The sequence below is a fragment of the Camellia sinensis genome, chromosome 10, assembly GCF_055761805.1.
Source record: "Camellia sinensis isolate YWXY chromosome 10, ASM5576180v1, whole genome shotgun sequence".
NCBI lineage: Eukaryota > Viridiplantae > Streptophyta > Magnoliopsida > Ericales > Theaceae > Camellia > Camellia sinensis.
This window is the reverse complement of record NC_138970.1, coordinates 6018217-6036151: the sequence shown is the minus strand read 5'-3', so window position 1 is coordinate 6036151 and position 17935 is coordinate 6018217. Positions and strand designations below refer to the sequence as shown.

The 17935-nt window shown below is 35.2% G+C and overlaps 1 protein-coding gene across 1 annotated transcript; it reads right to left on the bottom strand.

Annotated features, from left to right (window-relative positions):
- Positions 1 to 1248: 1248 nt before the first annotated feature.
- On the bottom strand, positions 1249 to 13951 carry LOC114266066 (uncharacterized). The gene is made up of 3 exons (XM_028206967.2): positions 13287 to 13951; positions 12573 to 13203; positions 1249 to 2508 (listed from the first exon to the last, which is right to left on the bottom strand). Exons 1-3 carry the CDS (start codon positions 13727 to 13729, stop codon positions 1444 to 1446), a joined length of 2139 nt encoding a protein of 712 aa, XP_028062768.2. The 5' UTR covers positions 13730 to 13951; the 3' UTR covers positions 1249 to 1443.
- Positions 13952 to 17935: the final 3984 nt, after the last annotated feature.

Here is a 17935-nt window from a genome sequence, read left to right as displayed (position 1 = left end):
CAATTAAGTCATAGATCCGTTATCTAATTGCTGAAATAAGTTCTATTTAGATTGTTGAGTATGTCATGCATCTGAAAATTAAATTTCGAATTCAATTATTGAATGTTGATTCGAATCATACTCTAGTATTCATTTTAGCTCATCGACTTTTTGTAGCTGACTATGACCCCTTAAAGAAGACCCATTTATCACTTAAAGTAGCTATTTTACCAAATACCAAATTTCCTAATAATACCATGCGACTTTTTAACAACTAGCCATGTGTATCAATTTTCATCTAATATCTCTTATTTTAAAAGTAACATCAATAATCTCCTTATGATGTGCAAGAGGTCTACTCAACAGAGGATCTAACCCCGACTCTGTCATTTTGTACAATCTTCTAATCTTCTCTAATCACTTCTTGTGTTGTATATCATCTTAGTGTGGTGTAAAGGGTATGTATGCATTTTCCAAACTAGCATGTCTGTACTATACTACATCTTTTAGAATCAAGATCCTTTTTTTAATTTTTCTCCTTGACTTCCTACTTGTTAGGTCATTGGGTCCATTTTTGGGCTCAATTTCGATAATTCGAACCGTTCATATTTTAGATTTATTGAGTATATCATACCTTTGTTGAGTATATCATACCTATAAAAAAATCAAATTGACCGGATATCAGAAACTACGTGTTCGGACCATCGAACTAAAAACCATTTTAAAAAAAATTTAATAAACAGTTTTCCGAACACATGTTTTCTGATATCTAATTAATTTGATTTTTTACAGGGTATAACATACTTAACAAATCTTAAAATGTGAACGGTTCGGATCATCAAAATTAGGCCCAAAAGTGAGTTTGATAGCCCAACAGATAAGAAGTTAAGGAGAGAAGTCAATGAGAGGATCCCGATTCCATCTTTTAGCCCCCACTGGTCTTAGCTGGCTTATCACTCAGCTTATATGTGCAATGTCATTGTTTGGAATATAATCTTGAGTGAGTAATTTTCTAAAGGATCTTCTTGTACTTTCCCAGATTCAGAGATAGCTTGAAAATATGTTACTGGCATGAAATTCAACAACGTGAAGGATTTTTTTTAATGAACTTGCTGCACCGTGTCGTCCATTTTAGTGAAGAAAACAGAAATATTAAAAGAACCCTAAAATAAACCCATAAAGTAGCACAACAGTGCCTGCTGTGCACCCAGCACAACAGGCACCCCAAATCCCTAATTGTTCATCATTCACACATAATTCAGGTAGAAAGGAGCCAAACACATCTCAGAGATGGAGATTTTTTGCTGCAATTTGTTAATACAAAAGGAGTAAAATCCCATTGCGACAAATAAATAACAAAATACATAAAAAGGGCAACATAACCTGAAAAAAGAAAAAAGAAAAAGGTAAGTTACAATAAGACATTTATTACATACATAATATACAAAGGTCGCCAAGCCATCATCACCTCCTTGACCTTTTCTTAGGCTTTCTTGAAGTTTCGGTATCCCCTCCTTCCCTACCCCGTTTCCCTGAAACTGGAGCTGGTGTGGAAGGTGGAGGTGCCGCTGCCCTCTTTGGCGGCCGACCAATGCTTCTCTTTGCCGCACTCGCCTGCTCCTTAGCTTGTTGCTTCCCTCCCGACCCCCTCCTCGAGCTCTGTTCTTTCCTTATCTCAGCCTTACCATTCCCACCTCTCCTCTGCTCAGCACCTCCTCCCTTGTTATTGTTGTTGGAACTAACTGCTGAGCTCTTCAACGAATCTGGCAATGACCCGTTGTTAGTGGATGAGCTCCGCTTCATTCTGTTCAAGAAATTAGCTGCGCTTCTCTTCTTCGCACCCGACATAGCATTGGTGTTCTCGCTTTTGGGCTCTGAATGCTCACTTGAAGACGCTCCTTTGCCTTGGTTTTGGCTGGATCGGGCTTCTGAATTCTTGTTGGGGTTGGCATTACTATGACTGGTGCCATTCTTATTTGAGCTTCTTGAACCTGAACCAAACCAGTCTCTGGTTCTCCTCTTTGTGACTCGATGTTCTTCAGCATTACCTGAGGATTTGGATTGCTTCCAGTCCAGAATGGGTTTTTCCTCTAGCAATGCTGCTTTTTGCTCACGCTTTTTATCAGCTGCTAAGGATGATCCCGTTGCTTTTGCAGTGAGTGAGCTGCGTGTGCGGCAAGCCGATGGGCCTGGTAACTTTTGTTTTAGTAACAAAGAATCAGATAGCTCGGGCTCGGGTTTTGGGGCAAGGGATGCAGGTGGCAATGAAGGTGGTTGTTCCTCGGATGATGAATCCAACTTGAGACTTCTCTGATTCATCTCTTTGGTAATCAGCTTCCGAAGCTCAATGACAGAAGCAGATTCTCTGGACTTTTTGCCGTAGAAGAGGACAGCATTGTTTAAGAGAAGTAGCAGATCACGAAAGAACTTTATGTGGCAGCCTGAATACCAACCTTCTTCAAGCCTCGTTTGCATAGTTTCGAGATCTATATGTTGCCGAATCAAGTTCCTGTACTTGGGGGTGGTTTCCTGCAATGTTCAGAAGCAATAACACATCAATTGGTATTGGTTACTGCCTAAAAAAAATTGCCTTTAATCAAATTAAATGAAATTGCCTTCCACCTCATAATGGACACCACTTATGTCTCCGACCAAGTGCCCAAGTTATGGCATCCTTAAGAAGAATACAACCATGCTATTAGTGAAGTTCATGACTTTTTTTTTGGATAAGTTTACAAGACTTTTGAAACATACAAATGAGCTTAAACTGCATTCAATGACTCGTTCAGTGGGACCATTACTGCGAATGAGCATTTGAAGCTATACAGGTTATGAGACCACAAACCCAAACTACAAATGTTTATGCATATGAAGAAAATATCCTGGCGCGCACACAGATGAAATTTTCAAGCACCTTACTCATACTATGTGCATATCAGGAAAAAACAAAACAAAACAAAACAAAAACAAAAACAAAGACAACAAAATAAGAAATAAATAAATAGAAAGAAGAAGAAACAGAGAGAAAAAGAAGAGCCAAGAAGTTTGGGCAAACATTTTTGGGCACTCTAAATGTATATCCATAAGCATTGATTTCTTTCCCTTAATACTTGAACCAGCACCTATTTAAATAGTTTATATATTTGGCCTTCCCCATCAAAGGCATTTTTAATTTCAAGTGTCTTCCTGTGGAAGTATAATCACTACTATTGTTGAGAAGCAAGTTTAACATATCAGTATATAGATATAGCACTAAAACTACCATCAAATAAACAAAACAAAAAATTATTCAGTTACGAAAAAAAGGCCTGGATTTTACACACTATTCTGTCATTTTCTTTTCAATGAAAACTGAATAATGTCCACTCTTGATATGAGGAATGTAATTAGAAAATTTACCTTAACAAAATTCAAGTGGCTGAAATGACAGAATCATTGAATTCTTGGCTCTAGCTGGATTTTTCTACTAATTGGAACACATGAATCAAATTATATGACCTAGGTCCAAAGGAGCTGCAACCGACACCATCTACCGAGACCCAACGCAAAAACTCTTGGGTAGTTTCTTAGTCTAAAGGCACCAAGGTTAAGCCCATTGGCAAATGGGTTGTCATTCTCATTCGATCAAACAAAGCTCAAAACTGGACAATTGATAAATGAAAACAACAACCCAGATTTTTTTTTTTATAGAAAACAACTCATGGTGCAAAGAAGGGAAAAAGAAGATTTGAAAAAGAAAGATACAAAAGCAAAAGCAATAAATTATTAGCCAGTCCTTTTGTTCAAGACACACTTGAGAGGAAGATACAAAGGAGAAAAATATATAATTGCAAACTAGGGAACAATAGAGGTGGCACATGTTATGCACAAGTCCATTAATTTATTGGCTTTCTTATTTTTAGTCAACTAATATCTTGAAAAATGTAATATACTTCATCTTATCGTTTGCTTTCTCGCTAAAAAGTAGTCACATAAATCCAAAGCAGAGGAAACAATGACAAGTGCTACCCGATCGCAACTTATGGAGCGGAATTGAGTGGCAGCAAGCAGCTCTCCACTAGGATAAGCATGTATGCCTACTATATACCCTCCCACACCCTGGTGTAAGGAGAGCCTTAGGCCCAAGTGCTGCCTATAATATCCAAAGCCCTCCCTCTCATTTCACAATATGAAAGAATAGGCTTTTCTGACCAATGTTGACAATCCCGTATGACAGTGTACCAACTGCTCAGTTGGTAAAGTAAGGTATGTACCGGTACCGGTATGTTTTTGGGTACCATTTCGGATTTATCACTATAAACATTATACATTTATTAAAATTATCATTATGTATTTACCAAAACCATTTATATCACTGTGTTCAATCAAACCTAAACAAAAAATAACCAAGAATTAAAACCAACACAAAATATTTACATAAATATATACCACCATAACACACACACACACAGAGCTTTAAGATCTCTATAACTGAGGTTATAGAAATAGACAGATTCAGATCGAAATAGTTAGAGATGTCTTAAAAAGTGGTGGTAGCAAGAAGGAACTCAAAAGGAAAATGCAAAGAGAAATCCCCAAAATATATCTACGTATATAGACACATACATATACGTGCACTTTTATATTAAGTTGATATAGCACAGTTATGACTCAAAAAGGTTTCCATGTCTGGAAGACAAAGCAAATCTTAAGGCCACATTCACATACAAATATCACCAATAATTAATATCCAAGACAAAATACTACTGGTACAGTATCACATGAAATCCAATGAAATTTTTCCGGTACGACCAGATCAGGCTGGAAACTAAGATGAGACGGTATGAACCTCCTCTGTTCCGGTTTGTTGCCGGAATGGTATGTACCAGTTGGTCTGAAACAGAATTGACGACATCGGTTCTGATTATATCAATAATAATAACAATAAAGTAAAATATAGTGCGGACCACCCCACTGCCAGAGCACACACCAAGATATTGTCAACTTTGTATCATGAGGGCACTCGCGGTTTTGTTCTTCCTTGACCAGAAAAAGCCTCTTGGAGGTTTGTGGGCATAACACACATTATAAGGTGGGTCAAAAGTCCCTAGTGAACCGATGTGGGACATATTTCTACTTCCCTCATTAGCCCCCCAACGTGCGGGTCTAGGTGGTGGAGCTAGGGCTCCCACAAACAGCGCCGTTTGTGCGGAACACCCCATTGCCGGAGTACATACTAAGATATTGTCCACTTTGTACCACAGGGCACGCACAGTTTTGTTTTTTCTTGACTGGAAAAGGCCTCTTATAATGTCTGATGTAGGACAGATTTCTACTCCCCACAAATATATACAGATAGATATATAAAAGTAGTTATTGTCCAAAATTTTCTTCTCTTTCCTAAACAACGGCTATGTACTTTACATAATCTTGTATTTTTAAGATAGCATGCCATGGGAAATACTAGTTGGCCCACTCTACCCATTGCTTAATACATTGAGTTTCCTACTTAATATACATATATCGTGTTTAAAAAAGAATTATCTTCAATCTATCAATTAAAAGTCTCATTTTAATCACTTCAGACTCCAAAATTTGAGACAAACATTTGGTTAGGTATATACCATGCTGCTTTCCATGGCAAGTCTAATTCACTATTAGAGAAAAATTATTATAAATATATAGCAGTTTTGTGCTTAAAGTAATGCATATGTACTTCCAATGGCATATGTTGTAATGGGATATCTACTTCATCGTGAGAAAAAATAATTTAGTCTGCATATTAAGCCAAAAGTACAATAACCATAAACATATAGCAATAGTGCTACAATAGAACATTCTATAATTTCATATAACTTAACATGCAAAATAATAGTTGATATATATGTGATAACATAAAATGATAATTATAAAAAAGAATTGTCAATAATATTTCTTTTGTTCCATGCATTACACCGAAGAACTAGTGGCTAGCCTTGATGAAAGCAAGCAAGGACACCACCAAAGGCCGCCAAAAGTATAATAAAAAATAAGACCCTAAATAATTCCAGTCTTTGTAAGTATTAGTAGGCACAGAAATTAGGGCTCAATATAAGTTCAAAATCTAAATTAAAGGAAACTTTATGTTCAGTGTTGTTAAAGGCGCACCTAGGCGTGCACCTAGGCCCAAGGTTTGCGCCTTACAGTGTTCTAGGCTAGGCAACTTCGATAAGTTGCACTTAAGGCGTGCGATTGGGCCAAGGTGCAATAAAGCCTAAGGCCTGCACCTTGAGGGTTTTCTTTTTTTTCTTTTTAAATTGCTGCTTTGATTGGTTTTGTTTGAAATCTTACCGTTGATTTAATAAGGTACAACTGCAGAGATCCCTACTCTTAAGGACACTTGCCAATACATTGGGCATTCAGCTGGAAATCAATAATAGAAGAAAATTTATCCCTAATTCCTAATTTCTAAAGAACTCTTTGTTACTGCCTACCTTCATTATCTAGTCCAGTAGCTCCAAAAATTCTTCTTCATGTTGCTGTCTTCTTCTTCTCTTACGTTTCTCTCTCATTCTCTTCTCTTCTTCTTCTCTACATTGTTGTCTTCTCTACGTTGCTATCTTCTTCTTCACATGGCTGTGATCATCTTCTTCTTCTTCTTCTTCTTCCATCTTCTTATGCTTCCATCTTCTTATGCTTATTCTCTAGTCTCCTCTTTCTCATCCTTCTTTGGACTGACCAGTTTTTTTTCCCCTCTTCTTGTTCTTCTCCTCCCATCGTCTTATTCATGTTATATGTTAAACTTTGAAATGATGTTCATTTGTCTATGTTAAAATAATAATGTTTGTTGGTATTTATATTTTTAAATGTTTGATATTTCATTTTGCTTAGGTTGGACCCTAAATTATTTGCTTATACTAAATTATATTTTTTTAAGTAAAAGGTGTGCCTTGGTGCCTCAATGCGCCTATTGCCTTTAATAACACTGATTCTGCTAATGATGAATGTTTGAAACCTTATTGTGCTAACATTAAAGATTTTCTAAAACATGACGGACTTTCTAATGTTGATAGGAGATATTTATTTTCAAAATTGAAAGTCCTAAAAGAAATTTATTAAAGAAACTAAAAAAAACAATTGATGTGATGCATTATTTGAAAGTAATAGATGGTTGTTTTCCAAATGAATGAATTGTTTATGGAATATTGTTTAATATACTGATGACTGGTGCATCTAAAGAAATAAACTTTTCAATGTTGAAGTTGAAGTTAATTAAATTCAAATCTAACATTCGATCAACCATACCACAAAAAAAAATTGAATGGATTAGTTATAGAAAAAAATATATATATGGTGAATAAATTAGATTGTGCAAGATTATTAGTAATTTTGCAGCTAAGAACATCTCCAACCCTTTGCCTATTTTTTCATCTAATTTGATTCCAAATTTGAATAAAAAGTTATATGAACTACTCCAATCTTTCATCAAAATCTTAAAAAAAATTCCCCTCATATCCCAACTTTTCCTTTTCATCAAATTTGATGAAAAAAATGACTCCTCTTCAATTTGATGAAAGAATTAGAAGAAAGAAAAGGTGAATGATTGGAGATGCTCTGCAATTAGTTCAATTTTCATTCAATATATGTAGGAGCAATTATGACCGGGTAGGCCTCCCTCAGCCTATTGGTCACCGTTTTGTAGCCCACCATGGTGACCTAGGAAAGTAGTCGGGCATGATCAATGGTGAGCCCGACACACCTTAGGCTAGTGGGGGACTGGTCAAGCATGCTAATCGCACAAGGTTGATGACCGGCATGACCAAGGCTAGTTTCCAGGTGCAATGGCAGACAGGGTTGCAGAGTTCGCCTAGGTGACGAGATGAGCCAGCGATGATTAGTGGAACCTAAGCAGAGAGATAGAGCAGTATGCTCAACCAGTTTCACCAGCCCGGTCATGTGGTCTGATTGGCTAAACTAGTAGATGTGTCTACCATGCTAGTACTTTGGGATAAGCAATATCCACTTGGATAGGAGTCCTAATTGACCATGAGTCTTTGAAAGGGATTCGACCTAATTCTACATGTATGTAGTATACTTTTGCCTTCGAGTTCTTTTTCCTATATTGATCCTAGTTAGAGGTGATAAACGAGCCAAACTAGCTGAACAATTAACTGTTCAAACTTTGTTTGAAAACTTTAACGAGCTTTAAAATTTGTTCAAGCTTGGTTTGTTAAACTTTCGAGCTAATCTCAAACGAACTTTTGTCGAGTCAAGCTCAAGTAGTTTGGTATTTTCATATAGTTTTAGGCTTATCGAACCAAACCGAATGAGCAATTAGTTGTTCAAGCTTGGTTTGAAAACATTAACGAGCTCTAAAATATGTTCAAGATTGGCTTGCTTACTTAACGAACTTACAATGAGTCAAGCTTGAGCTTTTGGTTCGTTTATCACCCCTAATCCTAGTGCTTAGGCATCAAATAGGTTGTTCTGGCACACCACCTGCAGCCGTTCTTGTCTTCCAGGAGCTAAACGATTGTTGGAGGCTTGACGAAGGGTTTTGGTCATACACACGTGTAGAGAAATTTGTGTCTGTACAATATGTCATAGCTTTAGATTTTGTTTGATATTTTTTCTTATTGTCAAGAAAATTTGCTAAACTATAAAGCAACAAAATTTTAGATTTTTATTTTTTTGGTTTCTTCTTGGAATGACTTTTTCGTATCTTAATCTATGGAAAGAAATTTAATATAATTGTATATGCAAACCAACTTTGTGCAAGTAGTAACAAATAAATAAATAAAAAGTAAATTACACTAACATTGTCAAGAGAATTTGCTAAACTATAGGGCAACAAAATTAGATTTTTATTTTTTTTTTGGTTTCTTCTTGTAATGAATTTTTCATATCTTAATCTATGTAAAGAAATTTATTAATTGTATACGCAAAACCAACTTTGTGTGAGTAGTAGCAAATAAATAAAATAAAATAAAAGAGTAAATTACACTAACAACTCTTTGAATTTTGAGAAAATATATTGGCCATGTTTGGTATAGCTTATTGTAAGACAAAAACTGATAATAAGAAAGAATAAGCTAAAAGTGCCCTGCCTCAGCTTTCTTCCAGATAATTAGTTTCTTAGCTTAATTAATATATTTTTGCCTAATAAGTTGTAACCAGAAACTACACCAAACAGTCGAGTACAAACTCTCCCAAATTAAAATAAGCTATAAATAGATCATTTAAGTGTAACAAACACCTCATTAAACTCTACTTGATTGATATAATTACATTAAATTTTCTGAAGATTTTAATTTATATAGTACTTAACCTCATTTTCACTAAATTGATAGTCATTTTTTTATATCGAAATATATATATTAACTTATTTATTCTATGTCACTACCTATGAAGCATGGACACTCCAAAATTGGTGCCGTGGCAATGTCTGACATGCGTCACATCTAGCATGTCCCTTTAATTTAATGATTTTTTTTGTAGGGGACACGGTGGGGACACGTGTGTCTATATCGGGACACGGCATGGGACACGACGAGACTCATTTTTAATTTTGTTATATTTATTTGGGGTCAAAGTGTAATATTTGAAAAGTACCAAAAAAAAAAAAAAAAAAAAAAAAAAAAAAAAACAACAACAACAACGACGACGACGATCTAAAAGCCCTAATCGTAACAAACGAGAGAGTGAAGGAATAGAGTGAGATTGTGGGTACCTATCGCCGACTTGAAGACCCCCGACCTAGTCGATCTCCATCAGTCATCTTCGAAGGTAAGCCTCGCGCTCTCTCTCTCTTTCTCTTTCTCTCTTTCGCAGTTTACTCGGCTTCAAGTAAATTGATTTTTATTTTTTATTTTTCTTATATGTTTATATATATATATATATATATAAACGTATATATATCTCTTTTGTTGTGGTGTGGCACTTGACTTCGAGTATATATATACGTTTATTATTATTTTATTTTTTTTTGTAATTATATGTTTATATATATATATATATGTATATATCTCTAAAACTGATTTTTTTTTTTTAATTTAAATTATAGGTTTATATATGGGATTTTTTTTAAAAGTCCCTGATATTAAGATTTTATAGCATCAAGGACACTCAATATTTTCATAATGTCTAAGGTCCTTCAATATCGATCCAAATAAAATTCGATCCAGAGAATTTCTCTAGACAAATTTTCTCTGGACTTCACAGAGAAATTCTGATTCACAGATAATTTCTCTAGACGAATTTTCTCTGGACTTCACAGAGAAATTCTGGTTCACAAGGCTTCATTATTATTGAGAATTCCTCTGAACTATAAATCTGTAATTTAAAGCACAAGGCTTCAAAATTTCTCTGCTTTGTTCTTCCCTGATCAAGAGAAAATTCAAAGCACTCCAGAGAAATTCAAAATTTCTTTGATTTGTTCTTACCTAATCCAGAGAAAATTCAAACCACTCTAGAGAAATTCAAAATTTCTCTACTTTATTTTTACCTGATCTAGAGAAAATTTAAACTACTCCAAAGAAATTCTTGCTCCAAAGAAATTCTTTGATAGCCTTCATCATCATCATCATCATCATCATCATCATCATCATCATCGTCTTCTTTCTACATCAAATAAACAGTTGTAGCAGCACACTCAACATCATCAAACTCCGACAATCAATCCCACCCACCTCCTCCATCTGCCTCCTTGAAATCCCCTTCAACAACTCCGACCATGGACTCCCTCTCGCCGTCAAGAACATCGACGTCCTCCCTTATACCCTCGTCATCCAACTCCTCGAAGCCTCAACTTCTCTCAAACCCGCCTTCACATCCCTCCTCTCAGATCTCATCCACACCGGACTTTGGTTTGAATTGCACTTGAAACTTCTTCTTCTTCCGAGGCGCTTCGTCGAAGTTGAGTCACCATTGTTGGAGCATCAGAGAATGCCAAAGAGGCGGCAAAGATGTGGTCTGATCCGAACGCTGGAGAAGAGACAGCACGGTAAATTGAAAAATCCAGTGCCATTGCATGGTACTTCTCCAGCAGTGATGGCCTCGTGGCCTTACATTGTGGCCGAATCCCCAATATTGTTTGGGAAGGGATCGAAATGGAGTAAGAGAGAGCAATAGGATGAAGAAAGTATAGGGAAAGAGATTAGGGATAGACTGGAATTTTGTAGAGAGACTTGGGTCCATATAAGAGAGAAAGTGTGGGTTTAGAGTTGAGCGACCTTACACATTATAAAATAATATGGTGGATCTCTTCCATTACTAAAAATGGGAGAAAGACCTTAGACTAATTTTCTCTTTATATATATACTGTATTTTTTTCCCCCCCTTCTAATGTTAATGTGAATTTATAATGGTTATAATTTATAGGAAAAATATCTAGTTCAAATTCTGCCAATAATTTGTTTAAATTTAATGGTTATATTTATTAAATTAATGTTATTATGTTTATGTTTGTTAATTTTGATTTAGGATCAATGTAATATGAATCTACATAATACATAAAAATATATAATAATAATAAAAAATTCGTCGTGTCTCCCACCGTGTCCGTGTCCCCATTTTTTGAAAATTGCCGTATCCCGTATCCGTGTCCGTGTCCGTGCGTCATAGGTCACTACCATTATTAGTTTTGATTATTTCACTCTTACTAAATTAAAGGGCAAGTCGGAGTAATTAGGACAAATTTGTGAGGGTCTTTTTATCCATAAAAAAATTGTGAATAAAGTGTGCAGGCAATAAGGATGAGCACAATCTGGATTGGTTCGGTTTGGGATAAAATCAGGGCCAATTCGTCGTCTACAATTCCACAAAAATTGAAACCAAACAAATCCATTTAAATCATGAAACCAATCTGACCAAACCACTTAAACATGGTTCGGCTCGATTTGGACCTACGGTTTCATATGGGGGGTGTTTGGAAAGCCAAAAATTGAATCTTTTTTTGACTAAAATCACAAAAAGACAGAATAAGCTTAAATAGCTAATAAGACAAAATGTCACATTAAAACCATAATTATTTCACTTTTTCTCTTACAAATATCACACTTAACTATAAAAAAATTCAACTTTTTTCCCAAACACAAATATCTTAACCTATTAAAATAGCCAAAAACGAGACCATAATCTTTTCATTAAAAAAAAAATCATATAACATTTTCATTTCAATATTAATTTATCCATAATTTTTCAAAACATAAATATGAATATTGTTCCACTATTAATTTAAACAAATATAATATACAAGAGGGTAGGATTATATGCATGAGAGTATATGGTATGTATATGGTTTAAATTGCATACAGTCCGGACGCGTGAACTCCAATATGGAACCAATATGTAGAAAACTGATTCTCAATTTTCTAATCCAAAACTAAATTACGAATTCAAAAAATCAATCCAAACCTACTAAGTAGACCGAACCAATTCGGATTGTGAATTTTACAATTCCTTGCTCAGCCCTAGTAGGTAATTAGTTCATATAATAATAACGCAAGCACACAATAACGGATGAGATAAAAATAAAAAAATAAAATAAAATGTCATCACTTTCCATTATATAAGTACTTCCCAATGTCATTTTAATTATTAAATTAACGAATATATTATATTATTCACTTATATACCTGGCTCTCGTCCCGGCGCTCAAAGACCGAGCCGAGCTTGTGAGACCGGACAGTCTCGAGGAAATCAACCAACGGCAGTGATTTATTGGACTTTCTTTTAACGGCAGGTGATTGATCCTCATTCTCGGGCTCATCACCACTAATGGTACGGCATCGCACCTTATCAGACCCTCCTCCTCCTTCCTTTCTCGATCGACTCGCCGAGCTCTGCACATCGCTACTCTCTTCTCCAACTCCACCACCCTTCGACTCAGCCACTGATTCGAGCAACCCGGGCGAGTCACTCACTCCACCCTCCGGTTCAGCCTTCACCGATTCCCGAACCGGTTCTTTTTCTATACTATCTGAGCTACCATTACACGAGTTCTCCCCAACCGGCTTCGATGAACCGCCTGAAACACCCGGACCGTTCGGTTCACCGGTCTGATCCGGTTTCCGGTCCGATTCCTCGCCGGCGCTCGGTTCCGGCGACGATTTCTCCGGTTCAGTGTGTTGTTCTATCTTCTCTTCCTCCTCGCTCTCTCTCTCATCACTCTTCCTCTCCAGATCTGACTTCTCTCCGCCATTCTCGTCCTCTCTCAAGCTCTCTTCTCGCTCCTCTTCCAATCTCTTCACCTTCGATTGCAACGACCTGAAAACGAACAGTTCTGGTTCAGATATATATTCATCTATAAACACACACCGAGAGAAACCAGATATAGATGGAGATTTTACAAGATGGAGAGATCGGAGCGTTCGAGTTCGCGTTTGAGCTCGGCGACTCGGATTTTCCTGAGATCCTCGAGCCAAGGAACAGCGTCGTCGTTGTCGTTGGAGGATACGGCGTCGGTTTGGGGAGTGAATCGGAGTTTGAGGTCGAGGTATTTCTGTTTGCAGTGGTGAGCGGTGAAGAGGTGGTGGCGGAGGGTGGAGGAGATCCGCTTTTGGATCTCGACGGCGACGGAGTCCCAGGATTCGATGCCGTAACGGCGGACAGCGCAAGTTAGCAGGAGCTCCTCCCATGTCCCCCACGGTGTCTCCGGTTCTACCTTCGCTGCTGTTGTTTCGTCCGGTATCGCCATTTCAGGTTTCGGCTCACAGGCACTAGGGCTCTTTGTGTGTCTTCTCTCTGTGCCTGACTTTGTGTTCGGGTCGGGTTGGATACAAGGATGGGTCATACGCCCGTTGTTTTTCGAGTTGCAATAAATATTTAGGCAGTGAAATTGGGCTCAATACAGATTTTTAGTTTAATGATGTTACCAACTTATAACCCATTATTTTTCGAGTTGCAATAAATGTTTTGGCAAGTGAAATTGGGCTCAATACAGATTTTTAGTTAATTGTGTTACAAACACATAAATCAAGTATAGAATGAGGTACAATTTTTCTTCTAAGAAGTTGATCCTATATGTTATATATATATATATATATATATGATGTGGAATCCACTCCTTATAAAAAAGTGCACCATATTCTGTATTTAATTTCTTGTATACAAGGTTCTGAAAAGCGGTTGCAGTCGCCGTAACGGTGGCGGTGACGCGGTTGCGGTTGCGGGGTGTAAAGGTCGTAGTGTAACGGTTGCGGTAACCGGAACCGTGAATTTTTTTATTTTTCGCACAATTTGAAAAAAATTTACCGATACACATATTTTTTTTCTATGATCATATTTATTGGGTTAAAAATAAATATTGATCAATTTTTATAAATTTTTAAGTATGATCCAATATATTTCATATTTTTAAATCATTATAAACTGAGTTTTTTACATTTTATTTTAATAATTAATAACTTTATATTATACAAAAAATTAATTACTAACTATTATATATAAGATAAACAATGACAAAAGTAAGAGAATAAATAAGAGCCTAAATATATATATACATATTTTAACCAAACTAAATAGATAATGACCACACTTATTATTATTATTGTTATTAGTATTTTTAAACAATATATAGATAGACACACACAAACAAAATGGTTTAGTGATAGCAGCTGAATAGAGTAGCATAGGTCTTACAGTTTTAACAAATCAATAACATGTTCTTCATCTTCCCTCTTCTCTCTCTCTATCTTTTGCTCCTCCATTTTCTCTCTTTATCTTCCCTCTTCTCTCTATCCCTCTTCCCCTATTTTCAGCTTTTTTTTGTGTATTTTTTCGAAAGAAACAGTTTGAAACCGTTACGTAACGGTGCGTAACAGGCCGTTACGACACCGTTACGACTACTATGACAGCCGCTACGGCCGACACACCTGTGAATCTCAATCACACTGCAAAAGCGGCCGTAACGGGTGGCGGTAAACGCCAAAACCGTTACGTAACGGCGTTACGTAACGGTTGCGGCCGCTTTTTAAAACCTTGCTTGTATATGAATTTTTTTTCTTAGTGTATTTATTTTTATGATAAATTATAAATACATTCTTTGAGATTTAATTAAAATATAAATTATCTCTTATAGTTTTAGAAATTACAATTTACCCTTTGATGTTTCTAATTTCATAATAAATTGTCATTTTTATTAATAAATTATCATGTCAATTGACAATTTTTAATGATGTTATAAATATCTTTCAATTAATAATTTAAGAATTTTATTATTGTATAGGAGAGCAATTATGAATTTTTTTTAGTTAATTTTGTTAAATAAATTTTTTTAACAATGAGATATTTATAATTTTTCAAACTATAAGAAGCAATATGTATTTTAAGCAAACCTTAGAGAGTGTATTTTTAATTTACTCTTATTTTTTTAAGGAAAATGAGTGAGACCCTCTTTTTGGATGATCTCCACAACTCCCAAAGTGATCTACGCTATTTATATATACAGTGGTGCTACAGAGCCCGAATGGGCAGCGACTCGAATGGCTCAAAAAAAAATTCTCTAATTTTTTTTTTTTTTTTTTTTTTTTCAGCAAGAGAAAGGAGGAAGACGAAGAAGGGAAGGAGGGGGAGGGGAGGGGAGGGGGAGGAGGGAATGGAAGGGGCCTAAAAAATGGAGGAGGAGGGGCTGAGGTGAGGCAGACGCGATCGGCGGTGGCCGACGCGATCGGCGCAGGTGACGCGATCGGCGGCGATCGGCGCAGGCAACGCGACCTCTCTCTCTCTTTCTCTCCCTCTCCCTCTCTTTCTCTCCCTCTTCCTCTGCATTGCAGAGGTCGAAAATGGCGAAAAAAAAGAAAAAAAAAAAAAAAAAAACAGAATGCCCAAAACGACGTCGTTTTGGGCATTCGAGGCATTCGGGACAAGCAGATTCGAGCCCCAAAACATTTTCCTTATATATATGTGAGATTTATATCATTTAGAAGTTGTAAAGATCTTCCAAAAAAAAAGGATCCCTATCATTAATGATTTTTCAATTGGACTTGAGATAAGGAATCTTGACTCATTTATGACGGTTTTAATTTGTACACTTTTAGTTACACATTAAATTAAGAAAAATATGCGAGAGCTCGAATGTCCTGATTGTCAAAATGACGTCATTTTGGTATTTTTACCGGTAAGAGAATGACTCAGACCTGGTATGGAAAAATTATCTTACCAGTAAGAGAATAAATCTTACTGCTAAGATAAAAAAAAAATCCCAAAACAATGTTGTTTTGGGATTTTGGGCCATTTGAGCCGTTGATAATTCGAGCTACGTAGCGGGGTTGTTAAATTAAGGACATTGCTATATAAATTTAAAAGTTGGATTCAAATTTACGTTTGATGATGTGTCAATCAAGTAAGATACTTAAGTTAATATTTTCTCAATTATCAATTAATTATATAATTTACATATTATTGGACTCAGAAAATAGGTCTAAAAAATGAATTTACATATCGTTTTTTAAATTAAAATATTAAAAAATAGTTCAAGACTGATTTTGGATTTTCAAATAAGTTAGTATTTTTTGTCATATTTTTTTTTTATTGTGCCTTATAATGAAAATTTTATGTAAAATATAGGACTTACGCACTATTTGGCATAAACTAAGGCCTCTTTTGGTACTTGATTTTTAGTCACATTTGTGTGTTTGTAGCAAAAGTTAGAAGTTGACTTTTTTGTATTTAAAAACATTTAAGAAGTTAGTTTTCAGTCACTGGTGAAATTACAATTCTATCCCTCATGGGTCAAAATATATTACATGAGTGAAGTTGTAAATATTTTAAATTGAACGAGATAGTTTAGTCATTTTATTATGATTTGACATTATAAACAAATATTAATAAAAAAAATTAAAAGTAACTTTTTACCAACTTCCCAAATCACTTATCTAAAAATCAAAAGTTTGATTAAAAGCCAAAAAGTCACTTTTTACTATTTTCTCAAAACACCCCAAATAAGTATAATTATTTAGATAAACATATTTATTTGGGTCACATTACCTTTTATTTTTTTACATATCTTTTATAAAAAATTAAAATATATATTTATTTAAATCATTCTAAACAACCCATAATTGAAAACTTTTTCAAAAAAATATTAAGCCATATAATGTAACATATCCGCCTTCCGATCATACATATTAAGCACTATCATAAGGCCAAGTAGTACGGGAATTTCAATACGGATAAATTACACTTTATTTATATTTAGTCATTTTTTTACCTTAATCGTTAAAATTTTATTTTTCAAATGTAGCTCTCTATGTTTTAAATTTTTCTTAATTTATTTTAAAAATTAACTTATAACCAAAATTAGGTAGAAAACAATACATTAACAGCTACGTAACATAAAAATAATTTATACCTTTGACGCAAATTCAAACCTTAATATAACAATATATTTTTATGTTATATGACAGTTAACGTGATATTTTTTGTTTAATTTTGAACAAAACTTAGCTTTGGGAGTAAATTAAAAAAAAATTAAAACATGAAGGTCAAGTGCAAAAATTAAAACTTTAAAAGTCAAAGTGGAGAAGTGGTCAAATATAAAAGAGTAAAGTGTAATTTATCCATAATTATGAATGTGTCACAATGATAAATGAAATTTGATTAAAAAAATAATAAATGTAATATTACTGTGATCTGTTAATTATAATAGAATTCACATATTATTATTATTATTAGCATTTTGCAATATTGAAATTTCTAAGTTTATATGCATTATGAAAAGTGTGTGAGTGATTTTCTAATCACATTGTCCAACTCAGTATTCAGCTGGAGAGTACTGGAAAAGTAGATGACACCTGGCTAACCTGTAACAGAAAGAGAAGATTCCGGCGGTGGTTCGTCCACCCGGGGGCACTCCGACAATCAAGTCAGTATATCTCTCAAAGATAATCAATAGTGTTTAACTCACTAGACAGAATATATATTGCGCACCTTAGACCCATGGGGGTGCCTCTCTTTTATAATTAACTCAATCCTTGTCCTATTAGAAGCTTGACTTCTA